General features: G+C 39.5%; 1 protein-coding gene across 1 annotated transcript; it reads left to right on the plus strand.

Moving 5' to 3' along the window:
* The first annotated feature begins 6,698 nt into the window (after window positions 1–6,698).
* Window positions 6,699–18,130, plus strand: LOC119798064 (galectin-related protein B-like). Its single transcript, XM_038307404.1, has 5 exons — window positions 6,699–7,212; window positions 7,645–7,737; window positions 7,849–7,937; window positions 8,907–9,093; window positions 16,776–18,130. Exons 1-5 carry the CDS (start codon window positions 7,180–7,182, stop codon window positions 16,917–16,919), a joined length of 546 nt encoding a protein of 181 aa, XP_038163332.1. The 5' UTR covers window positions 6,699–7,179; the 3' UTR covers window positions 16,920–18,130.
* Window positions 18,131–22,494: the final 4,364 nt, after the last annotated feature.

Genomic DNA, 22,494 nt, shown 5'->3' on the forward strand with positions numbered 1-22,494 from the left:
GAATAACGAGTGATTTACAATTTCAACAAAATAGCTCATGCATCAAACTTCAAGGCTTTTTCTTATCGCCAGAAGCTGCTGAGTCAGCTTTTGAAGTATTTTTATTATTTTTTTTTTTTTTTTACCCCTGATGTGACCTAGAAACGCCAATTATCTGATTTAATATCTAAGAATTTTAATAATGTTCTCACACTGAGTTAGTTATTTAATCGGATACTTAAATCTGAAGCATGGTTTTTGTTTATTCTGATTGATTACTATGATTATGAACAAAAGGATTAAGCGTATCAGTGAACTTCTTTTGTAGGAGCAATAAACAGAAATATAGTGTTAGATAGATACCAAAGTAAAAGACGGTCTTAGAAACATGAATTGAATCACCGTCCACATCAGATAAAGTCAAGAATAGGCTTATTTATTTATTTATTTTTGTTGTTGTTTGTTTTTTGCTTATTCCATATGGACAGACGACCACTACCCTTCAGACTTCAGCTCACAAAATGCTCTTCAGAGGTCATTTTCCAAACTTCTTCCACAGTTCTTCATACAGCAATTCTGTTTAAAAGAAATCCAACTTTTATTATGTGTCTATAAAAGTTGCTGAATGAGCATTTAGAGAACATCTGGGATTCGCTGCAAAAAAAAATGTAGTGTGTTTTTTGTTAAATTAAGTAATTTTTTCTTGAATTGAGCAGACAAGTGAAACATTTTGCCGATGGAATAAGACTATTTACATTTGAATTAAGAAAAACTGCAGTCTCTTATTTCAAGTACATAATATCTAATTATCTTTTCTTAAGGCTAAACATTTTCATTGTCAGATCTTATTGTCTTATTTAGCCACTCAAATTAATGGTAAATACACTTGTATTAAGAATGTTTTTACTCATTTTAAGATTGTTTAAAATGAGTTGGCCTTGCATGAATAAAATGAAACCCGATCTTTTGAGGCTGTAAGGCTTCAATACTCTCACATCTCTATTATTTCCTCTTGCCAAAATATTCTCAACACAAACTAGCTCTTCCTGTTCATTTACTCATTGTGGATAATTACAATACATGTACATACAAACATTTTATGCAGGTAAGGATAAGCTAATTGAGCATTATTAATCTCACACTGGAGAAATTCCCTCTCTGCATTTTGACCCATCCCCTTGGGCAGCAGTGGGTTGCCACTGTGCGGCACTCAGGGAGCAGTGTGGGGTTAAGGGTCTTGCTCAGTGACCCAGAGTGCAGGCTGTGGGGATCGAACCAGCAACTGGCAACCTTCTCAGAGGACAAGCGCACTGCTCTAACCACTAGGCCACCACAAAAAAAACAACACAATATAAAGAAGTAGCAGGACTTCTTTTTATTTTAACTAACATTAAAAGTAGTCATTAAAGAAATGATTGAAAAATATAACCGTAGGTAAAAAAATAAAAGACTGCAGTATTGAGTAACTGATTGGTTCACTGTTCATTATCATAGAGACTGATTTAATATGTTAAAAATAATATAAAGTTACATAAAATATACCTTTATGTGCAAATGCAGGGGAAAAAAATATATATATTTATATACGTAAAAATTCATATGTGGGAAGAAAACTTTAAAAAAACTATTTTTACTTATATATCAATAGTTATTTATGATGCAACAAGTTAACTACAGTATTCTGTTTACTGTATTTTCACTTGACGTCCAAATGAAACAGAGGCAGTTGAAAGTAATTACATTTACTCAGTTACATTTTCTTGAGATACTTTTAGAAAGTATAAGTATAGAAATAGCAAGTATAGAAATACTTTTAGGAGTACTTGTACTTTACTGTACTTTATACTTTTACTTAAGTAATATTCTAGTTAAAATATCACTACTCTACTTCAACCACAAGAAACTTATTCTATTAGAGATCAGGTATATATTCTAGTAGTTCTTTATGAATTGCAAATATATATGCATTACACACTTTGGTTTTACAAGTTTATGATGACAAATTGTTCTAGAAAAGTGTTTCTTTTGGTCCAATTTATTAGTTTGCAATCACATTTTTATTTCCAATGTTTTTTAATATTTTGAAATACCTGAATTTGCACATAGCTGTCTGTCCTATTAAATACGTTCAAATATTAAATCAGATGTTATTAGCCCATATCAAGTATTTTTTTTTTTACCTCCTCTTGAATGATTCCTTGGATGACTGTTTTCTATTTTTACTTGAGTGAAATAAAGGGGGGGAAAAAGTCTTACTTGAGTAAAGTTTTTGGGGGAATTCTACCTATCTCTGAAAACAACATTATACCACTAAGCATTGGGTCAAAAAAGAAGTCGTTTCCTCTCAGATACTTTTTTAGCTTGTTTTCATTTAAGTGAAGTGAAGGTATAGAGTATAGAGTAGCCTGAAATGTTATTTCAAAGTTGTGATAATTTTTCATATTTTACTCAAATAAAAGTAAAAACTACAATGTAGATAAAGTACTCATAATTTCATAAGTTTGATTCCTGCATGTAGTTTGCATGTTCTCCCTGAACATGTGTGGGTTCTCTCCGGGTATTCTGGCTTCTTCCCACAGTCTGAAAACAAATAAGTTAGTTGGTTTCTCTAAATTGGTGTGAGTGTATGAATGATTGTGTGCCTATGTCTTGCCTGTAGACAGCATGAGATAAGCACCAGCACCTCTCGTGACCCCACTTGGGATAAGCGTGACAGAATTTGGATGGATAAATGTAACTAGTTTATACCCACCTCTGGTCACCATGTATGCATCATTTAGATCCTGTTAAAATCTTTAACTAGGCCATTTTTTCCTCATTGCTGTTGTGTTCTTCTCCGGGTGGAGCACATGGACCCCCACTTCATGCTGTATCCGTACCAGGATGTAGATCCCAAAATGTGTGTGAGGTGTCAGGCTTTACTTTTATCAGTAAATACATAAATGTTTCTACAGATTTAAAAACTTTTTTTTCTCGAGCTGAATATTTTGAACAATCAGGGATGTTCTGTGGTCTAATTTACACACCAAAGTTTAAAGAAGACCAAACAGCTGAGTAAGGGCTCTGGTAGATCCTTCTAATTATTTTAACTAATTTTCCAGTCCTAGAATTACTGATACCCCTTCACTGCAAAAAGTAAACTAAAGGCTAGAATGTTTTCTTTAAATGAATGGATTTGTACTTTATTTTAATGGGAACTGTAAATAAGATCTAAAGAAAGAATATGATTTTTGTTTTAGAAAAAATAGAAAATGATCATCTTCTATTGTCTTACTTCAAATGCAATATTTCTAATTCCAGTATATCTAAGTACAGCTATGATCTGCTTCCGCCCTCCAGCTCCGCCTCTGTCTTCACCTCCTTTAGAGGATGCAACCATCTGGTCTCTGGCAGAAAAATACTGAAGTATAAAAAGAAAAAGGATCAGCCTTTTGAACAATGGGACCTAATCCAACACTAGAAAACAGAAGATATTTCTACTCCAGCATTTCTGCTCTGAATAAATGTTTGCAATATTTATTGTATTTTTTATTTGTTAAATTTTTAAATGTTTCATTTTGCTAACTACAAAATAAGCACCTCCTTATGGATGATAATAAAGTATATTTAGAATTTTGATAGCATTCATTGCTGCCATAATTTCTAAGCGGAGATGTTGTAATCAGAGGCGTAGCCAGAGCATTTTTTTTTTAAAGAAAGCAGATAGGCACCAGAACCTCAGGGTCAGTCTACACTGTTCCAACAGGAAAATTAACGAGAAAAACATCCACATTTTCTAAATAAAGACAAACTATACTTTTCTACAACCTTTGCTGACAAGTAGACGCATATATTTAAACATCAGTGCTTTCTAAATAAAAGATATAGTGGATAAAACTCTTTCAGTTTTGAGATCTGGGGCGTAAATCTTTCCATCGTCATTACTTACTTACTTGTATCAATAAACATTCTGCCTAAAATTGATATTTACGTGCACTAATATCTACATAAATTGATTATTTGATAAGTTTTTATTAAAATTGGTATTTATCTATGATTTCACTGAAGACTCCCAGATGACTTGCAGAGACATGTTTTCTCTTTACCCCATATAACACAAAATCTAGTTCTGAAAAGAGCAGGAATTCTGTATTTATCATCTTTGATAGTTTATTGATGTGTATAATTAACCACAAAAATGTCAATGTTTTGAATATTCCACTTGAGAGTATTACTGCTGCCACCATCTGTATTAGGGAAAAAAATGGTAGGGGTGACCAATGATCAGTGGGGTCAGAAGTACACACATTTGTTATTTAAGTAGAAGTATAGATACTGCAGTTTAATATGCTGATGAAGGTTCTCAGTCATCCAGATCATAGTCATTCCGTAAAAATTAAAAAAATGTCCACTGGACTTGGTTTTCAAGATTTGAAGACATTCAAATCTGGCTGGAGCGGGTAGGTCCCTCGTTCCTCTGTGATGGGGTGGGGGGTTTGGTGATATCTGGAAGGGATCATGTCTATGATTGAATTGTATGTTTTTGGAAGCTGGAATCTCAGTCCAGCACCTCTGTTTTAAGTTGTTTTTTCTCTCTTAACATAGATGGCTTCCGAAGCCCCCCCGCCCCATCACAGAGGAACGAGGGACCTACCCGCTCCAGCCGGTGAACAATACCTCCTTAACGACCAAACCTTAACAATCATAGACAGGTTCAGATATTACAGGCTAACGATGGAACTAAACGACCCATTCATCGGTTACCATTGCATGTTTCCAAGCGATACAAGGGGTTGTCTATATAAGACTCAAACTCACTGCGGATCCAGACATTTGAATTGAGAAAGCTTCCTGGAGAGGTGGCGAAACGTCTTCAAATCTTGAAAACCAAGTCCAGTGGATATTTTTTGAATTTTTACGGAACTGCAGTTTAAAAACACTCTGGTAAAAGTTGAAGTATTAACTTGGCCTCTTTACTCAAGTAAAAGTGAAAAAGTATGTGCTCCAAAAACTACTTAAAGTATAAAAGTATAAAGTAACCTTTAGAACAAAAAACAGCCAGATGCCACTATATGAATTTAAAGCTCAGTTTTACGACTATTTTGAAAAATTCTTTGAGGTAGGGCCAAGGATGATAGCCTGACGTAGTCCTACTCAATTCTAGTCAGAATATGAGTCTGATACTGCTCCATAGAGCTGTGATTATGGGGCGTGTTTCGAACGAACCAGAAAAAAAAATGCCTCTGCACTCAATTGGATAGACCTACAACCATTAAGAGCAACGGAGTGCGTGACGTATGATAAGCGACCAAAGGAGCCAGCTGATAAATTTAACTTTTGCCGAATCCCGTAGGAAGGACGCCAAAAACATCTTTCTTTTCAACAAATGCCTTGATCGCGTTTCTCTGCTCCTCTTTTAAAATTAATTTGCTGTCGATATCTTCTAGAACAGACCTAATAGCAGAATCTACTCACCTCAACTCTCCAGCGGCAGCCATTGTTGTTGTCACCCAAGAGCTTTTTGGTGACGTGGTTGATTACGTTACTGTTGATCATCTTTCCATCATCGTATAAAGCCCGCCCTGACAATTTGATTGACTCGACCAGATATTGTGCGAGCATACTCGCGCTGCTATGGAGTAATGCCAGACCGAACTTCCCGACCTCAAACGTTGTGGGCGGGACTAAGTTCGGAATGGCACCCAGGCTATAAGGATGAGTGAGGTCTTGTTGGTCTCATTCTCCTGATGCGCTCTCGCCTGTGTTCGACCTTTCAGACATTTCAGCATCTTTTTCTGAATCCGACATTGTAGCATGGCATAGACCAGGGGTCACCAACCATTTCAAGCCTGAGGGCTACTTCATGGCTAATCAATCCTAGGAAGGGCTACCAATACTGACCTATGAACAAGAGGGGTCAGCGTTCACCTAAACTTCATCCAAATTAAACACATTTTTATTGTTAACTTTTAATTTCTAATTTTCCTTGAAACAATATAGTTTTTAAATCTCTATAAATGCTAAAATGCCCTATATGATTACTATGATGAAATGCTCTATAAATGATTAAAAAGAAGAGTCACAGAATAAAATAAAATTTCAAACTTAGCCCACTGCTGAGTTGCTGTTTTCAGAAAGCGTTGAGGGCACCCCATGTGGTCCTTGAGGGCCCCTTGGTGCCCGCGGGCACTGCGTTGGTGACCCTTGGCACAGACAATTCACGTTTGCAGTTTGAAGAACACCTGCTTGCTTCTGATGATTTCCTTTAGCTAACCAATGAGTGTTGGCGTTATATGACTCATCCAATTACACTAGTTTTCAATAGATGTGGATGGAGCCAATGATCTGCATTGGATGGCGCACATGACGTGAAATAAATATTTAGAAACATTAAACTGAAGCCAAGAGTAACGAGTAACGTTTTAAAAATGTAAGTAATAGAAAGAACAGATACTTGTGTCAAAATGTAATGAGTAGAAGTCAGAAGTAGGAGGAAAATAAGTAATGGAGTAAAGTAGAGATACCTAAAAAGTGTACTTAAGTACAGTAACAAGTTACTTGACACCTCTGCCAATGATTGGTTAAGGGTAGCCATGGCCACCCCTGGGCCCCCATCTAGCTACGCCCCTAGTTGTAATGTCTCCAAACGTCCACAGCGGGGCAGAGTGGTTCAATTAAACTGATAAGAGTGGGAGAGAGAAAAAGGGCCAAAAGTCTAAGAATCTGTCGCTTTATTTGTTAAAATGTGTTTCATTTGTGCAAATGTGCGCATTTTCATCCTATTTTGCACCATTTGCTCTCCTGTTGCTCGCAGCAGCCTTTAAACCAGTCTCCCCACTCCCTCCCACATCCAAACGCTCCTGAACTGGAAGCAGTCCAGGGCTGTGGTTCCAGCCTGCTGACAAAACCCAAATCAGCCCAAAGAGCGCAGCTCCTAATTGGCTGAAGGAGATCTGTCCGATGATTAGCGCTCTGCAGCAGACGGTGGATTAAAGACGGTGGTCTCTCATTATTAGAAAGCGCTCGTCAGCACATCTATCCACCCATCTTAAAGGCAGGCAGACGCCTGCGCTCCCCTTTTTCTTCCACCATTGCGAAAGGACGGAGGGAACGTCAGGGACGTAGGAACTGGGAAATCCTCCCGAGGCAAGTCCCACGACGCTGACGCGCCACGCTCCCCCACGCCGCGGCAGGCTTTCATCCTGTGCTCTTCGGCTCAAGATGGCGGTGCAGGCAGCGGAAAAGGACGGGATAGTGAGTATTTTCCAAGCCCGATCAGTGATCGGAGGCTGCGGTGGGCGGTGGTGCGTTTATCTGGTGGAGGTCATTACGCGCCGTTATCTGGATGTATGGTTGTTGTAAAGGTGGGGGGGCTGAGCGATCAGAGCGCAGGGGGGGACTCCTCTTTCATCCAACTATCATCTATCTGTGGGCCTGAGAGGAAGCCAGGAAACCCAGTTTTAATGTGGTGCCTTCATCCAGGCTGCCCAGCTGGAGATCTGGATGCGCTCAAAGCGCCTGGTGTTCAATCCAAGCAGCTCCCTGATCCACAGGGATGAATAAACCTGCCAGATCTACATTGTTGTTGTCCGCATGCGGGGCTACAATAATATCAATTATTGATCTGGGTGTCTAACTTCAGCCCTGACTGGTTCTAAGCTCCTGATCTGTTCTGTTCTCTCCAAGAACATGAGCATGGATGAGGAACACCCGCTGAACGACTCACTGGGAAACTCCGGGCTGATCTCACCCGACAAGGAGGATTTATCCCGTCTGCTGGTGAGAAATGCGCCCCTCTATCTTTTCTGTGTCGCTGTCTTTGAGCAGAGTTATCATCATGCAAATGAATGACTGATGAGTTTATCTGATTTTTTTTTTCTTTGTGGGCAGACTGTGCCTTTCAGCGGGCGCATCCGCGGCGGAATGCGGCCGGGCAAGAAGATCATAGTGATGGGCATCGTGGACCTGGAGCCACACAGGTGAGATAATGGCCCCACACAGCAGCTGATCGTCCTCATCTCTGCATAGCCTACTTAACTTCCTATTATAAATCTGTGTGCACTGATTGGTTTTAGATTAGATCCTTTTGTTCTGTTTTTTCTTAAACAAACTTGCAAAGCCACTTCATGAGACTGTGGACAGGAGCACTTTAAATATGCAGAGACAGGGCGTTCCCTCACCAGCAGGGAGGACATGAAAATGAAGGGAAAATATGAGGAATAAGGAGCAATGAGGCAGCTTTGTTTGGGTGTGTCCTTACCCTGTATGCAGACTTGTTCTAAAACTGGAAAAAAAAAAAAAACTCTCCATGACCTCATCTTGTTCAGAGGCTGCTGCTGGAAGATGATCCAAAGTCTAAAGTTCATGTGAAAATAGACTTTTTTCCAGCTTAGAAACTTCCTCGAGAGATGCTTCATTATGTATGAGCTGCACAGCTGCAGGGCAGGATGGCATCAGGGATTATGCATAATTAACACACACATGGTGAGCTCTTAGACAGCAACAGCAGAATTATTTAAGTCTCATCCCAGATTAGCTAGAGACATAAGCACATTTATTGCCCCCACTGGTAAAGATTCGTTTAAATGGATTCATTTTTTATGTCCAGAAGTGACAAACTCTCTGAGAAGGCAGCATTTCGAGGAACAACTGATGATTTATGGAAAAGCAGCTCATGTGTAATTAAGCAGGGTGGAGGTTCCGTGGTGCTGTGGGACTGTATGTCCAACTCTGCATTTAAAATAACACAAAATCTATTATCTTCCAACACCCTCTCAGTCCCTTGACTTAGGAAACTGAAGAGAAGAGATGATGCTGGGCAGGAAAGATAAAAAGATGGATTCATAGTTTTGTTTTTTTTTTAAACATTACTGTCCAGTTCACGGTCTGAACTCCTACGTCTGCTGCCCTGTAGAGAATCCTTCCTGACTTGTTTCTCGTCTCCTCAGCTTTGACGTTAGCCTCACCTGCGGGCGGGATTCAGAAAAGGACACGTCGCCGTTCGACGTGGCGCTGAAACTCACCGCTCGCTTCAACGATCGCCAGTTCATGCGCAGCGCCCGCGTCTCGGGGAAATGGACGGAAGAGGAGGCATCCACCGACTACTTTCCTTTCATCCCAGACCAGCCATTTAGGGTAAGTGCTCCTCTGTTATCTCAGCATAGGATGAACCCAATCCCCAGAGACCTGTAGGGTGAGAGTTCCATCTATGGTTGGAACATTAATACCTAAAAACAAGAACTGAATTTTTGGAGCTGATACTGATGAAGCCATTAAAGGTGGATCTGAAGGGATTAGCTACGCTATTGAATGAAAGCCAGAAAAAAGCAAGTAAATAACATAAGCTTAAAGGTATAGAGGATGATCTTTTATTTCCGGGTGGATCATCTAAATAAGTGGTCCTCTTGATTGTCAATCATTCTGGTGATGTGTTTACATAAAGCTGTCCTACGCGTTTGTCCCGTTAGCTATCTCTTTCTATGCATGCGCTCTTTCAGGCGTATATCTGTGGTGAGCTATGGTTTCACACAGTCATTGAAGCTCACCTTTCTCACTGCCGGTCTTTGAAAATGGCCGAGGCTCGTAAGAGAAAAAGTGTCTGTGTATGAGAAGAAAAGAAAGGCCTCAGAAGAGGCAGATATATCCCAGAATGCTTTGCTCAAAGTCTTATGGGATTTGCTGTCACAGCGGCCCGCTTTCGTGTAGCGTCAGCGGCTACTTATAACAAAGATGGCACAAGCAGGTCTTTTAAAAAAAAAGTATGTGAATATCTTTTAAATAAATATTTTCATGACTTAAAAAAAAAACAGTAAATCAAGCTTTCCTCTCTATAACTAATATTGATAAAAACATGATTTATTCAGAAATGGATTCAACCCTCTCAAAGTTACAAAGTTGAGTTTTCGAGAAGGAGCATCAATATGTACCAAGTGCTAAATACTGACCTGAAAAGCATTTAATATACATTTTAAAGTAAGCTAATACTTGGGTCAAGACTTATAGTGTTGCTTTAAATGACATTAGGGAAGCATCTTTCTCTTCATTCCTCTCAGGTCCCATGTGGCGTGGTGGCCAACTCCCCCAGTGTTAAGCTACACTAAGCTTCTTGTCGGTGAAAAGTTTGCATCTTTATTAGCTAGCTGCTTTAGTGTATATAGCTTTCACTTCTTTCTATGTTCTGATTTGCATCATTTTTCAATTCTTTTTGGTGTTATCAAAATGTGTGTATTTGCAGATCATTTGCACCTCTCAGCCACATGTTTGCATAAGGAATAGATGGGGGCGTGGCTAAAGAGCTCTTTTGTTGTAAGGAATTTCTATCATTGGGTTGGTTGAATGATCATCTATGAATGTAAGAACTGTGCAGCATTGTGTGACAAGGGATATTTTTAAATTTATAGGTAAAGCATATTTTTAAAGGCTGCTTAGGATTCAAGAGGATTCTTTACATGCACCATATATTAACTATAGCTGGTTTTGTTAACAACACTCTTCGGTGTGGAAGTTGTTACTGATGTTAGCAGGCTCTATTTAGTTATCTGAATCTGTACGGTATTAAAAAAATACCAGGAAATGTCAGAAAGGTTTGTTTATTTTTGGAAAGAAGCTGCATTTTTAGCCTAGAGACTTTTATTTTATTATTCAGCTGCTGCAACAGGGAATTGGTGTCAGCAGATGGCAGAAAGAAAAAGGTATTTAAGCAAAATGATTCAGTTTGATCTATTAAGAGTCCAGCTGAATCTGCCTGTGAGGAAACTATATAAAAAATGTTTGCAATATTTTGGAAATATCAATTAATACTAAGGCGCCATGACTTTAAACCATGTAAAAAGTGCATATTAGCATTGTCTATTGTTCGCATTACGGGGGATAGGAAGGAGAATCTAACATTTTTGTTTTTGAGTTTGTGAGATGATCACCTATGCTGCCCCTTCTCTGTCTAATGTTAACACAGCCTGCATACGATCAGTGGTCTGTTTACAAAACTCACATTAAGAACAAAGTCCTCTGGGAGGGAGGAGGCCTCCTGATGAACAGCTGTGACTCATTGCTAGTAGAGATCAGGACCTGTTGGCTCATTTAATTTAATCACGCTCTAATAAATTCAGAATATTGCATCTGCTAAAAATAGGACAAGCTGTTCCTCCGCCTTTTAATCCTGAACTGCTGCTGCACTCACTTTTTACCATTCTGTTCACAAAATACTTTAAGACGGGGTTTCTGCAGGTTCTACGTACTCTCTGCCATCTACTCTCTGATTAGGCTTTGCTGTCGGAAGCTGGAGCGTGGAGATTAGAGCCGCCATGTTTAAAACTAACTGGGAAGCATGTGGGCAGACGCCTGACATGCTGTGGTTTTACAGTGAGAAGGCTAATTTCTGCTCAACTGTTAATGGATGTTTCCTTTGGCCTAAAATTGGTGCAGAAGTCATCGAGGTCCTTATATGGTTGATGTGTTTGTTACTGTATTTGGTCAAAGTTGCACTCGATGAGTTTGATGTTTATCGTTGGTTTTGCTTCAGGGTTTTGAAAAAAGCATAGAGAAGCAGATGGGGCGGGGTGGTGGGGGTTAAATGGAACAAATAACCTTTCCCGGTTAGAGCCTGAAAGAAATGAAATATTTGAAATACCTGACTGAGGGGTGAAAGAGATGGAAATTAGGATAAATTCAGTTATTTTTCTAACCATTATTTTGTCAGGCATTTAAAAACATTTTTTTCCCTTTAAAGCCACCCAGTCTTAAATATACTCTACTGGAATTTTAAGACTTAGACTTGGACTTAGACAAACTTGCGTACAGCTTGAAACAGTGAAATAAACATTACCATTTAAAGTGCAGCAGTGATCATCATGTAAACAAATAATGGTGCAAAAAGGCATTAATATGGAAATGTCTGTTAGTGCAAAATAAATATGGTGCAAAATGCAGCACTGAGTTGTGTCCTATTTAAAAGAATTATAAAAATTCAGCCATGTTGGTGCTGCAAAATAATATTTTGAGTGTGATGCAGAGGCCAGTTTAAAGTAGAACAGTTCAACAGTCTTATGGCAGCAAAGAAAAAGCTGTTACAGAATCTACTGGTCCTGCATTGAAGCTCTTCCCAGAGGGCAGCAGGGAGAACAGTCCATGGTGGGGGTGTGAGGGGTCAATGATGATGTTATGGGCTCAGGACACGCAGCGCTGGGTTAAAAATGTCTTCTTGGAGGGAAGAGGAGCCCTGATGATCCTCTCTGCTGTTCTCAACACTGCTCTCACCTTCTTCCAGTCTGAGGCGCTGCAGCCTCCACACCACTCAGTGAGACAGCTGGTCAGAACGCTCTCTATGGTGCTTCTATAGAAGGTGGTGAGGATGGGTGGGGGCAGGTGGGCTCTCCTCATCCTCCTCAGGAAGTACATGCGCTTTGTGCCCTTTTGATCAGTGATATGGTATTTACATTCCAGGTGAGGGTGTCTGTGATGTGCACCCCCAGGAATTTGCTGCTGCTGACCACCTCTACAGCGGAGCTGTTGATGAGCAGTGGAGCGTGGTTAGGACGTTTCTTCCTGAACTCGACAATGTCATTCCAAATAAAAGAAAATGAAAAACAATCCACTGGACTTGGTTTCCAAGTGTGGAGAAGTTTCGCTTCCCGTCCAGGACGCTTTTTCAATTCAAAATGTCCGGAATAGCTTTGAGTTTGAGGTTTTAAGAAACGTCTTCAAACTTGGAAACCAACAGAAAGTAGCGCAGCACACTGAATTGAAAGGAAAATGCTTTAATTTTTTTGTTTTAACAAGGGCCGCAAGTAACGATTAACTTGCTAATCGATTAATCCATTAAATATTTATTCATTTAACTGATTCAGGATAATACAGGAGGGTGTTAAATCCTGTTTGGCATTTCTGCCTGTCGCACCTCCTCCGGTGCCCATGGGTCAGCTGCAGGGTCATCAGCCAGGAACCACCATTCACCAACGTTTCGCCCCTTTAATCCTGGAACGTCTCCTGGTGGCGGGGCAGTGACAGGGGCGTCTCCCTGTCACCCCCTGCAGCTGAAAGATGTTATTCCCTGCAACTGTTATCTGGGGTTTAGGTGTTATTCCCCCAGGTTCTGTCCTTCCTCCGCAGCCAGAGCCAAAAGCTCCCTTTCTCCGCCTCCTCAGCCAGTTCCTTTGTTGCCTTCCTCAGCCTTCCTCCCCTGACTCCCACGTCTTTCAGGAGGCGCATGGTCGACAACCCTGTGAAGCCTCGGCATCCGACCTCTACTGGGTAGATGGTAGTCTTCCAGCCCGCCTCCCGGCACTCTGCAGCCAGCTCTGAATACTTGGCCTTTTTTCGCTCAAAGGCAGCTTCGATCCCTTCCTCCATTGGCACAGTGAGCTCAATGAGGGCTACCGCTCTTGCCTTTATGGACCACGCCACAATGTCTGGTCGGAGAGATGTGGTGGTGATTTCTGTGGGAAACTGAAGCTTCCTGTCCAGGTCAACCTTCATGCTCCACTCCTGGCCAGTAGGGAAGGGCCTTGAGGTTTCTCTTTGCTTGAAGCTTCTGATTCCTCCTTCCGCGACAAAGATGGTGGGGTCCTCTGCTGGCGATGGTGTTCTACTACCCTTTCTGCGCTCCTCCAGCACTTCGGCTAGCTTTCTCAAGACCTGGTCGTGGCGCCATCTATAGCGGCCCTGTGAGAGGGCCACTTTGCAGCCTAACAAGATGTGCTGGAGGCTTGCGTTGGGAGCATTGCAGAGTGCACAACATTCCTCATTTCCGAACCACTGATGAAGGTTCCGAGGACAGGGAAGCATGCGTACATGCGCTTTGTGCCCTTTTGATCAGTGATATGGTATTTACATTCCAGGTGAGGGTGTCTGTGATGTGCACCCCCAGGAATTTGCTGCTGCTGACCACCTCTACAGCGGAGCTGTTGATGAGCAGTGGAGCGTGGTTAGGACGTTTCTTCCTGAACTCGACAATGTCATTCCAAATAAAAGAAAATGAAAAACAATCCACTGGACTTGGTTTCCAAGTGTGGAGAAGTTTCGCTTCCCGTCCAGGACGCTTTTTCAATTCAAAATGTCCGGAATAGCTTTGAGTTTGAGGTTTTAAGAAACGTCTTCAAACTTGGAAACCAACAGAAAGTAGCGCAGCACACTGAATTGAAAGGAAAATGCTTTAATTTTTTTGTTTTAACAAGGGCCGCAAGTAACGATTAACTTGCTAATCGATTAATCCATTAAATATTTATTCATTTAACTGATTAATACTTAGATAGTTGAAGGATCCTTAAGGAAGATTTTTTTTACAGAATTAAACCAAGTGAAACTAAACCTTTTCCACTTCAGGGGCTCTGGGTAGAGCATATTAATGAATTTTCTTTTTTTTTATATCTTTGATACAACATTTTTTATTTATTTATTTATTTTTTTTTACGATTTTGGTATAATTACTGCTCTAAGTGGGTCGCTCTGTCAGCTAAAGGCATGTTTTAGAGTCTCTACGCTTCAGTTAAGGATTAATCGATCATTAAATTATTTGACAATTATTCTGATAATCGATTAATCGACATTTAATCCAATTCATTGTTTCAGCCCTATCCATCCATCCATTTGATCTGACACACTTTATCCCGAGTGGGGTCACGAGGGGTGATGGTGCCCATCTCCAGCTGTCTACGGGCGAGAGGCAGGGTATTGTTTCAGCCATAGTTTTAACAAAATCTCAATATTTTTTCTGCATTCATATTCAAGCTCCAGGAGCTCCACTGTTCCAGGTGCAGGTGTCTGGTTTTTATCTCTACCATCTCTGCTCTACTTGAGGCTGAAAATGCCTGGTATTCTTCTGTAGAGCGGCTCATGCTTGGTCAGTTTGGATGGAGAGTGTCTGTGAATTGCTAAGTCTAGGTCTAGCCACACATTCCCAATTGAATTTGTTTTTGTGCTTTGACTAGGACATTCAATAACATAAAATAAAGTCTCTAAACAAGGTGTTTATCAATCCCAGACCCACAGATTGATGGAGACACAAAGCCAGGACCATCTTGTCATGCTGTGCTTGGTGATAGCTGGTTTAGGGTTGCTGGGAAGGGATGGAGGGGTGGTTCCTGCGCAGACCCAAAGGTTTTTAGAACAAATTTCCACCTGAAAATATACTGTGGTTCGAAACCCAGTGTGAAGCGGCCGGGATGAGGATCGATGCCCCCAAATCCGAGACACGGTGGAGGGAATATGTTTCTCGGCGGGCTTGGGAGCGCCTTGGGATTCCCCCTGAGGAGCTGGCCCAAGTGGCTGGGGAGAGGGATGTCTGGGCCTCCTACTGAAGCTGCTACCCTGTGACCCGACCCCGGATAATTAGAAGAAGATGGATGGATGGATGAATGAAGATCAGCTTTTAATGCAAATTTTGTGGGTTTTTTTTGTTTAGTTTCTTTAACTGTAGTTTAGTTTCTTTAACTGTATAGCAGATGTTACTATTCTGCTAGATTCATTTGTGATCAAGCACAATAAATCTTAACATTGCTTTTAAAATTCCGGCCTTAACCCTTTAAAGCCCGATCCAAGAATAAAACAAAACAGAAAATTACTTTTTTTGGTTTTAATTCCTTATTTGCCCTTTTATCAAAATATGTAAAAAGAAAAAACAGAAATACATTTTTGATATTAATAATTTATTACTATGCGATAAGTCAAGATTATTTTTTGTGTAGTCTTCTACTGGCTGTTATCAGGTATATTTGATTGTGTACAATAGGATTTTGAGCAAAGTTTTTACCATTAAATTATGCAAAACATTTCAGAAACCGTATGTATCAAATACGATACATTTGGCATTATAGGGTTAAAGACCATAGCTATAATTTCCAGCCCTCCCGGGCATTAGGTGGGACACTTACACCTTCCTGCTCTCGTTCAAACCTTCAGTTGTACCGTTTGCCAGGTCTGCCATTGCTAAACATTAGCAAATGTTCAATTTATGGGCCAAGAAAAAACCCATCAACCCCTACATAACTTCTGGGCCGTTTTTCTTCATTAAATCGTCACCAACGCCCAAAGCTGGAACAATGTTCACCCTAATTTTCTTCTCTCTTGGTCTGCCTCAATCCTAAAAAAAAAAATGAATTAAATAAATAAAAATCCTCAATGTTTGCATCGTAAGCAGAAGTAAATATTTATGTTTTGGACCGGTCAAATGTATTACTTTAAAGTTATAATTTCTTTATTTAAAAAAAATAAAATGAATACTTATTCTGCACCGATACAGACATTCTGTGGATATATTATTAAAAAAAAAAGAAAATTTAGATGAAAACTTGGTAGCTAAGACCTTTAAAGGCTGGAGACCATGTGTTTTTAAAGGGTATCCCAGTTGGGACCACAGACAAATCTTAGGGGGTGAAAACCTCATGATGAAGACCTCTGATCTAAGCCTAACTTTGGGTATCTGTGGCTGGATGTTAAGGGTTGGTGTCTCACTAGAAGATGAACCTGCACCCCTCAAGGCTTGTTATGTTTGACCAATAATCTCCTTTTTTTTTTTTTATTCTTTCCTGCAGGGCTAATTAATCCTAAGCGCTGCTCAAACAAAAGCTTTTTAAAAACTTTTTGGGGTCACCTTAAAAGATTTTTGATCATTCCTTCCACTTTAGCAAATAATTCACTGCTTCATCATCGAACATGGCCCAGAAATGGGTTCAAGTTTATGATTGTTCCCTAACAAATTGAAAAGTTTAGAACTCAATACATTTGTAAGATATTTTATGTGGGGGTTTTTTTTCAATCAAATGTATGCAAAAAAATTTGTTCACTAAGTTTTTTTTTCTTTCACCCTCCATCTCTCTCTGCAGATTGAGATCCACTGCGAGCACCAGCGCTTCCGGATATTCGTGGACGGACACCAGCTCTTTGACTTTTATCACAAAGTAAAATCCTTGCCCTCTATTGACACGGTACTGATACAAGGAGATCTACAGATCACCAAGCTCGGTTAAGCCTTCCTCTCACTGGAGTTCCTAGGAGTGTTTAAAGCAAAGACTTGATTATAAAACACAAACACACATTCGTCTGTTACATCATCATCTATCCTGCCCCGCTGCAGCAGAGTTCCACATGAGGGAAACAAAAGTTCTACAAAAGGAACCATCTAAGGTTTTACTGTTTTTTTCTAATTGGTCTTCAGGACTTGATTCACCGCTGAAAGTCTTTTGTTCCTTGTTTATTTGAAATTGTTTCCATTTTTTTTATCCAGTCCTGCATTTGTGATTCTGAGCGCTTTTAAAGTGTAAATTCTTCACAATTCATAAATAAAAGCAAACTTCTAGAGTAGAATAGTAAGGAGAAATATGAGCTAAAGGAAAATTTTTTTTTTTTTTCATTTTTGTTGCTTGTGATCACGAAATTCAAGGATACTTCTGCACAGAAAAAAAAGTTCACATATTGATCAAGATTTGCACAAATTTACCATTAGAGCAGAATGTGAGTTTCATAGCAGATCCAAAATGACGTTGCTGCTTCATCTGTGTGTTTGGATTAGATCTTCCAAAGCTGGAGGCATAGTTTCAGTTTGAATTAAGACTCTTGTTACTGCAGAACTGTCTGTGTAGACGAGCTCCTCTGCTCTGCATAACGTTTATCCCAGTTTACACGATTCGCTGCAGCTTCCATCGACCTAAATACCCAAAAAATAAGGATTATCTTGAGATGTCCCATATTTTATTTGCTGTATTTGTTGGCAGCTTCCTGCTGTTTTTTTATTTTTTTTTTCTTTGTGTGGCTCTTGCAGATAGGAAGCTGAAAATCATCTTGAAGTTGCCTCTGGATGGTTTTGTTCATGGCAGGTTGTACAAACGTTGCTCTTTCTTTAGTTGCCCTTCAAACCTGGTAGCAAGACTGAAATCAGGATCAAATCATTGTTGGTACTTTGAATGTATGATGTGCATGTTTCCATAAGTGTGTAGAAGATGTAGTGATGTACATAATTAATTTAAAATGTTTACCAGGGTTTTTTGGGGGGTTATTTGGACTGTAACATCACAGTTCACCAACTTTTGTGTTCTTACATTCCTATTTTGGTCTCCTGAATCATTCCTCACCAGCTCACGGTGAAGATAGCAGCTTTTCCTAAACTCTACATGCAATGTACTGTGGTGTGCAGGAGAACTTGTTTCTCAGCTCAACTGTAGTAAAACTGCTAAAAGTCTTACTTTCTGCTGGTGCTGCTATTAATCCTCTTCCTTTATTTACCTTTTACATTGCTGCCATTTCCTGCCAAAGCTTTATATATCGAAATATCAGAAAATTTCACTGCAAGAAAAGGATTTTAAGGCTGTCGAGACAGGATGAGTTCATTTAATGTTTCTAAATATATTTCCCATCAACTATCGTCTAACAGACTAATTAAATGTAATTAAATTGAAATATTTGGTATCAATGCTGCATGCAGTTTGTCTCTCCATCGGGGGCTCAGACCCGGAAGAGATGTCTCCACCCGTTTGTTAAGGTGTTGACTATAATCAGCAATATGACCCTAAAGCAGGCATCCCCAAAGTCCTTGAGGGCCGCTGTCCTGCAGGTTTTAGAGGTTTCCCTGCTCCAGCACAGCTGATTTACATTGATAGTTGATTAACAGGCTTTTGCTGAACTGCATCATCAGAATCAGCTGTGCTAAAGCAGAGAAACCTCAAAAAACCTGCAGGACAGCGGCCCTCGAGGACCGACTTTGGGGATGCCTGCCCTAAAGGATTAACTTTGCACAGAGAGCTTTCTGAATAACCTCACTTCTGCGATTTTCATTTCTTTTATGCACAGTGAAAGCATTAGTCATGGAACCTGACTATCTTCCTAAGTCTTAATCCTGACTTTAGGAAGCGCTCTTGTCGGATTTTAAACTGGGAGGTTTGAAAATTTGAAGGGAAAAAGAATGCGTCATGATCTGAATTTGTTGCTCTTTTACAACCTAAATGGATACATATAGGTCTGGATTACTTCTAGGAAGCTTTAATTTCATTATATTATAAAATTATATTTGGAAATTAGCAATTTACTAAGAGGTTTACCAAAGGATGACATTTAGGTTTAGAAATTCAGCCTAATTGGTTGCATTAACCTAAAGTTCCCTGTTTTTTTTTCTTTACTTGACTAAAATTTGAAAATAAATGAAATCCATGTTAATTATACCAAGTTCAAAGGTTTTCCTATTGTTGTTGCCTTGAGCTTGGAGGTAGCCATGACATCAGTGCATAACTGAGGCGCTGACTTCACTGGCCAGAATTCCAACCACCGTATCTCTGGGGATTTTTTGTTTTCATATTCATGCAACATTCAGAGCTGTAAAGGAGTCTCTGTGAGCCCATGTATGCACTAACTGTTCTTAATAACATCGCTGCTGCACGAGCCCCGGGTGGTCTGAGTCTTCCTGAGTTCAGTCCTTCTTCTTTGCTGGCAGGCCTTCGTTTATTCCTGGAACAAACAGGAAGTGTGCGTGCTGTGGAATGCGAGCGCGTCAAGAGATCCTGGCATCAGATCAAATCAGCAATGTGTGATTGTGAATTAATGGTGGATATAATCTCTCTTTTTTGAATAATTACTGTTTGCATTACTACTGCCTGAACATGGTATGGTCTGTGTGACTGGTGACAGTGTGTTGGCAGTAGGTTTCAGTACTAGATGTGTTTCATTGAGTCTCTTGTTGGTGGATCCTCCAGCCGTCATGAAGTTTGCAGAGTTGACGGCTGCAGGGATTACAGGGGAGGGAGATACTGTAAACAATCGGGGGGGAATTACCGGCCTCAGACCAGGAGGCTCTGTGTTTACATCAGGCTTTCTTGTTGGAGTTTCATCTGGTCGCTTTAGTGGGTTGGTATCAGTTTCTCAGTGTAACGCTTGTGGGGGGAAAAAAAACCTTTTCAGCATTTTTCACCAAAACTGAAAACAAAAGAGTAAATCAGTTTATGCTGCTGCAAAATTGACCAAAAACAATCTTAAAATGGTAGAAGTTGGCTAAACCCTGTATAGCTAAACGTTTGGGGAGATTATTTCTTCCACCATCATTCTCTTAAGATGTTTGCTATTCATGACGCAAGAACCGAGCTTTCTTTCAAAGAGCTGATCAACAGCAGCAGGTGTGGGAGGGGCAACCGAGCATTATTTTTATCAATCTGTCACTGCTCTGGCACATTTTCAAGGATCTTGTTTAAAGGGCTTCAAACTGTTCTAAATGTTAGAAACAGTAAAATTTCTGCAGAACCTGGTAAAAACAGAGCAACATCACAAGGTACTCCACTTTATCGGCTTGAAGGCTACTCACTCCCAGGAGCTGGTGAACAAACTCTCCCTGTTGGTCTCCTTATGATCCAATGAATTTGGGAAGTTAGCTTTTGTAACAACAAACTGTCCCATTATTTGACCTACAAAGCTCCCTTTTAGAATAAAAAAAGGGAACCGCAGAATTGAATGTCTCTCTTTCTGATTGTAACCAGATGAACTTTTGTTTTTCCTCCTCCGGCTCTTTTTAGTAAAAGAATTCACTTTATTTTTTATTTTTTGCTAAATTTTACTAGTGTTTTCCTATGTTTGAATTTAGATGTGGTGGGTGTGGCCTCAGGGATTCGTCTTTCCCTACTAAATGAGTTATAAAGCATAACGCAAACGGACTCGCCCATTAACATTTTTTTAGTCAAGTATGCAAACATTCATAATTTTTTTTCGAATGCAATACTTTCTGCATTTAATTGGACTGTTGATATGTATAAATAAATATGATTTGAAATGTCCTGTTCCAATGCACAGTTTGACATTTGTTAAGATCTGGAGTGAAACAGTTCAGTAATTTTCTTTAAAAATGCAAAAAAAAACAAAATGGGCCGTCATATGAAATACTTGATCCCAGTTATTTATAAAGTGTCCTCCTAGTAGAAGTAGGCTGATCTCTTTTATAATGTATTATGTGGCTGTACAGGTGTTTTTCTAATCATTTCTTTCGGTGTAATCTGCAGGACCATGTGTGTTAACAATGAGCCGGCGCCATGCTGTTGAAATAAAGGCATATTGAAAAGTTCCAGTTTCTTCAAACATTTATTTTCCTCTTGCTGATTTGGGGGTTAACCAACCAGTCTATATAGAATGATCATCTCATTATGCTTGATCTTCTGAATCTTTTTGATCCAATCACAGATGTTTTGTTTTTTTTAACTAGGTAATTATGAAAGAAGCTCTTAGATTTACATTAACGTCTTAGTCAGTCCATCAGGGATGGTGGTAAAGCAGAAGATTCTACTTTCTCCTTTTTTTTTGTATAAAACACAGAGCTTGCAGACAGATTTCTCATCATGCACAAACTCACTGACTTGATCTTTAAATTCTGACCTCTAGCTGAGAGAAGCAGCAGCTACAACCCTGAAATAAACATAAATGCACAAATAGATTTAATTTAGCCTGGAAACGTCTTTAGTTTGTGGTCAGAAGAAAATCTATTTCCCATCAAATCCCTTCATAATATTTTAAAGTCTTCACTCAGGCCGTCGCATACCTGCAAGGCTACACAGTGTCTGGGTGAGAGATGCTGTTTTAAACAAGATCATTTTTTCCCATCACAGTTCAGAATCCTTCCTCTCCAGGTTCTTCAACATTTAACTTTTTTTTTTTCCTCCCACTGTATGTAACTTGTTCTTAAACCTGTATGGGGAGAAACCGTAGCCTTTTCCAGGCTCCTTAAACCTGTGAGAGTCAGAATAGGCAGGAATATTGCCAACTGCATCTGTCCTTCTTTGCAAGGTATTTAATATAATATTGGCTTGAACGAGGATCAGCAGATCTCAATTTCTTGTTAAATAAGACTCAGACTTTTATTTTTTCATCAACAGGCTCTTAAAATAAAATGTTTTGTAATGTATAAAAGTTCCTTTTAATGTGAAGTCCTGTACCAACTAACTGAAAAACACACTGGCAACAAAGACAATGAAAAACTGCATAAATGTATACACCCCTAAGCTAATACTTTGATTCTCATTGTTTGGCAAACTGACATCAGTCATGGGGAAACTGGTTAACCACAATTCAAATTTAAATGCACACTTAAATGCTCACTTAATTAAGACCAGGGTTTACACATAGGATTTTGAAAGACCGCTACAGTAGATCCTACCTATCAACAACCATAATAACTCGTTTAAAAAAAACAAAAAACCTTAGCCATTGCAACATTTTATTTCCCTTTGGGATTAACAAGGTATTTTTGAATTGAACTGAATTTTGAAGGATGTCAACATAGCCTTCACAACACAGCCACAAGGAGATTAGTGTTCAGTCTAAATGCAAACTGTAAAATGCAAGCATTTTAGTAAAGTTTTATAAACTTGGTGACTGAACAATACCGAAGGAACACCATCAGGTGGTGTTAGCATCATGATCAAGAGTTTTTTAATCTTTAAAATGTTTTTATAGTGGCTGAAAATATTTCAAATGCTTTTTAAAACGCATAAAATATTTGTTTTTGTGGCCAAAAGTAGCCTTTATTTTCAAAGTACTGTGACAGGAAGTGGTTTGAAGAGAGGAGGAAGACATGCAGCT

Source organism: Cyprinodon tularosa, unplaced genomic scaffold, assembly GCF_016077235.1.
Source record: "Cyprinodon tularosa strain WSP-4 unplaced genomic scaffold, ASM1607723v1 ctg61, whole genome shotgun sequence".
In the NCBI taxonomy this organism is placed as follows: Eukaryota; Metazoa; Chordata; class Actinopteri; order Cyprinodontiformes; family Cyprinodontidae; genus Cyprinodon; species Cyprinodon tularosa.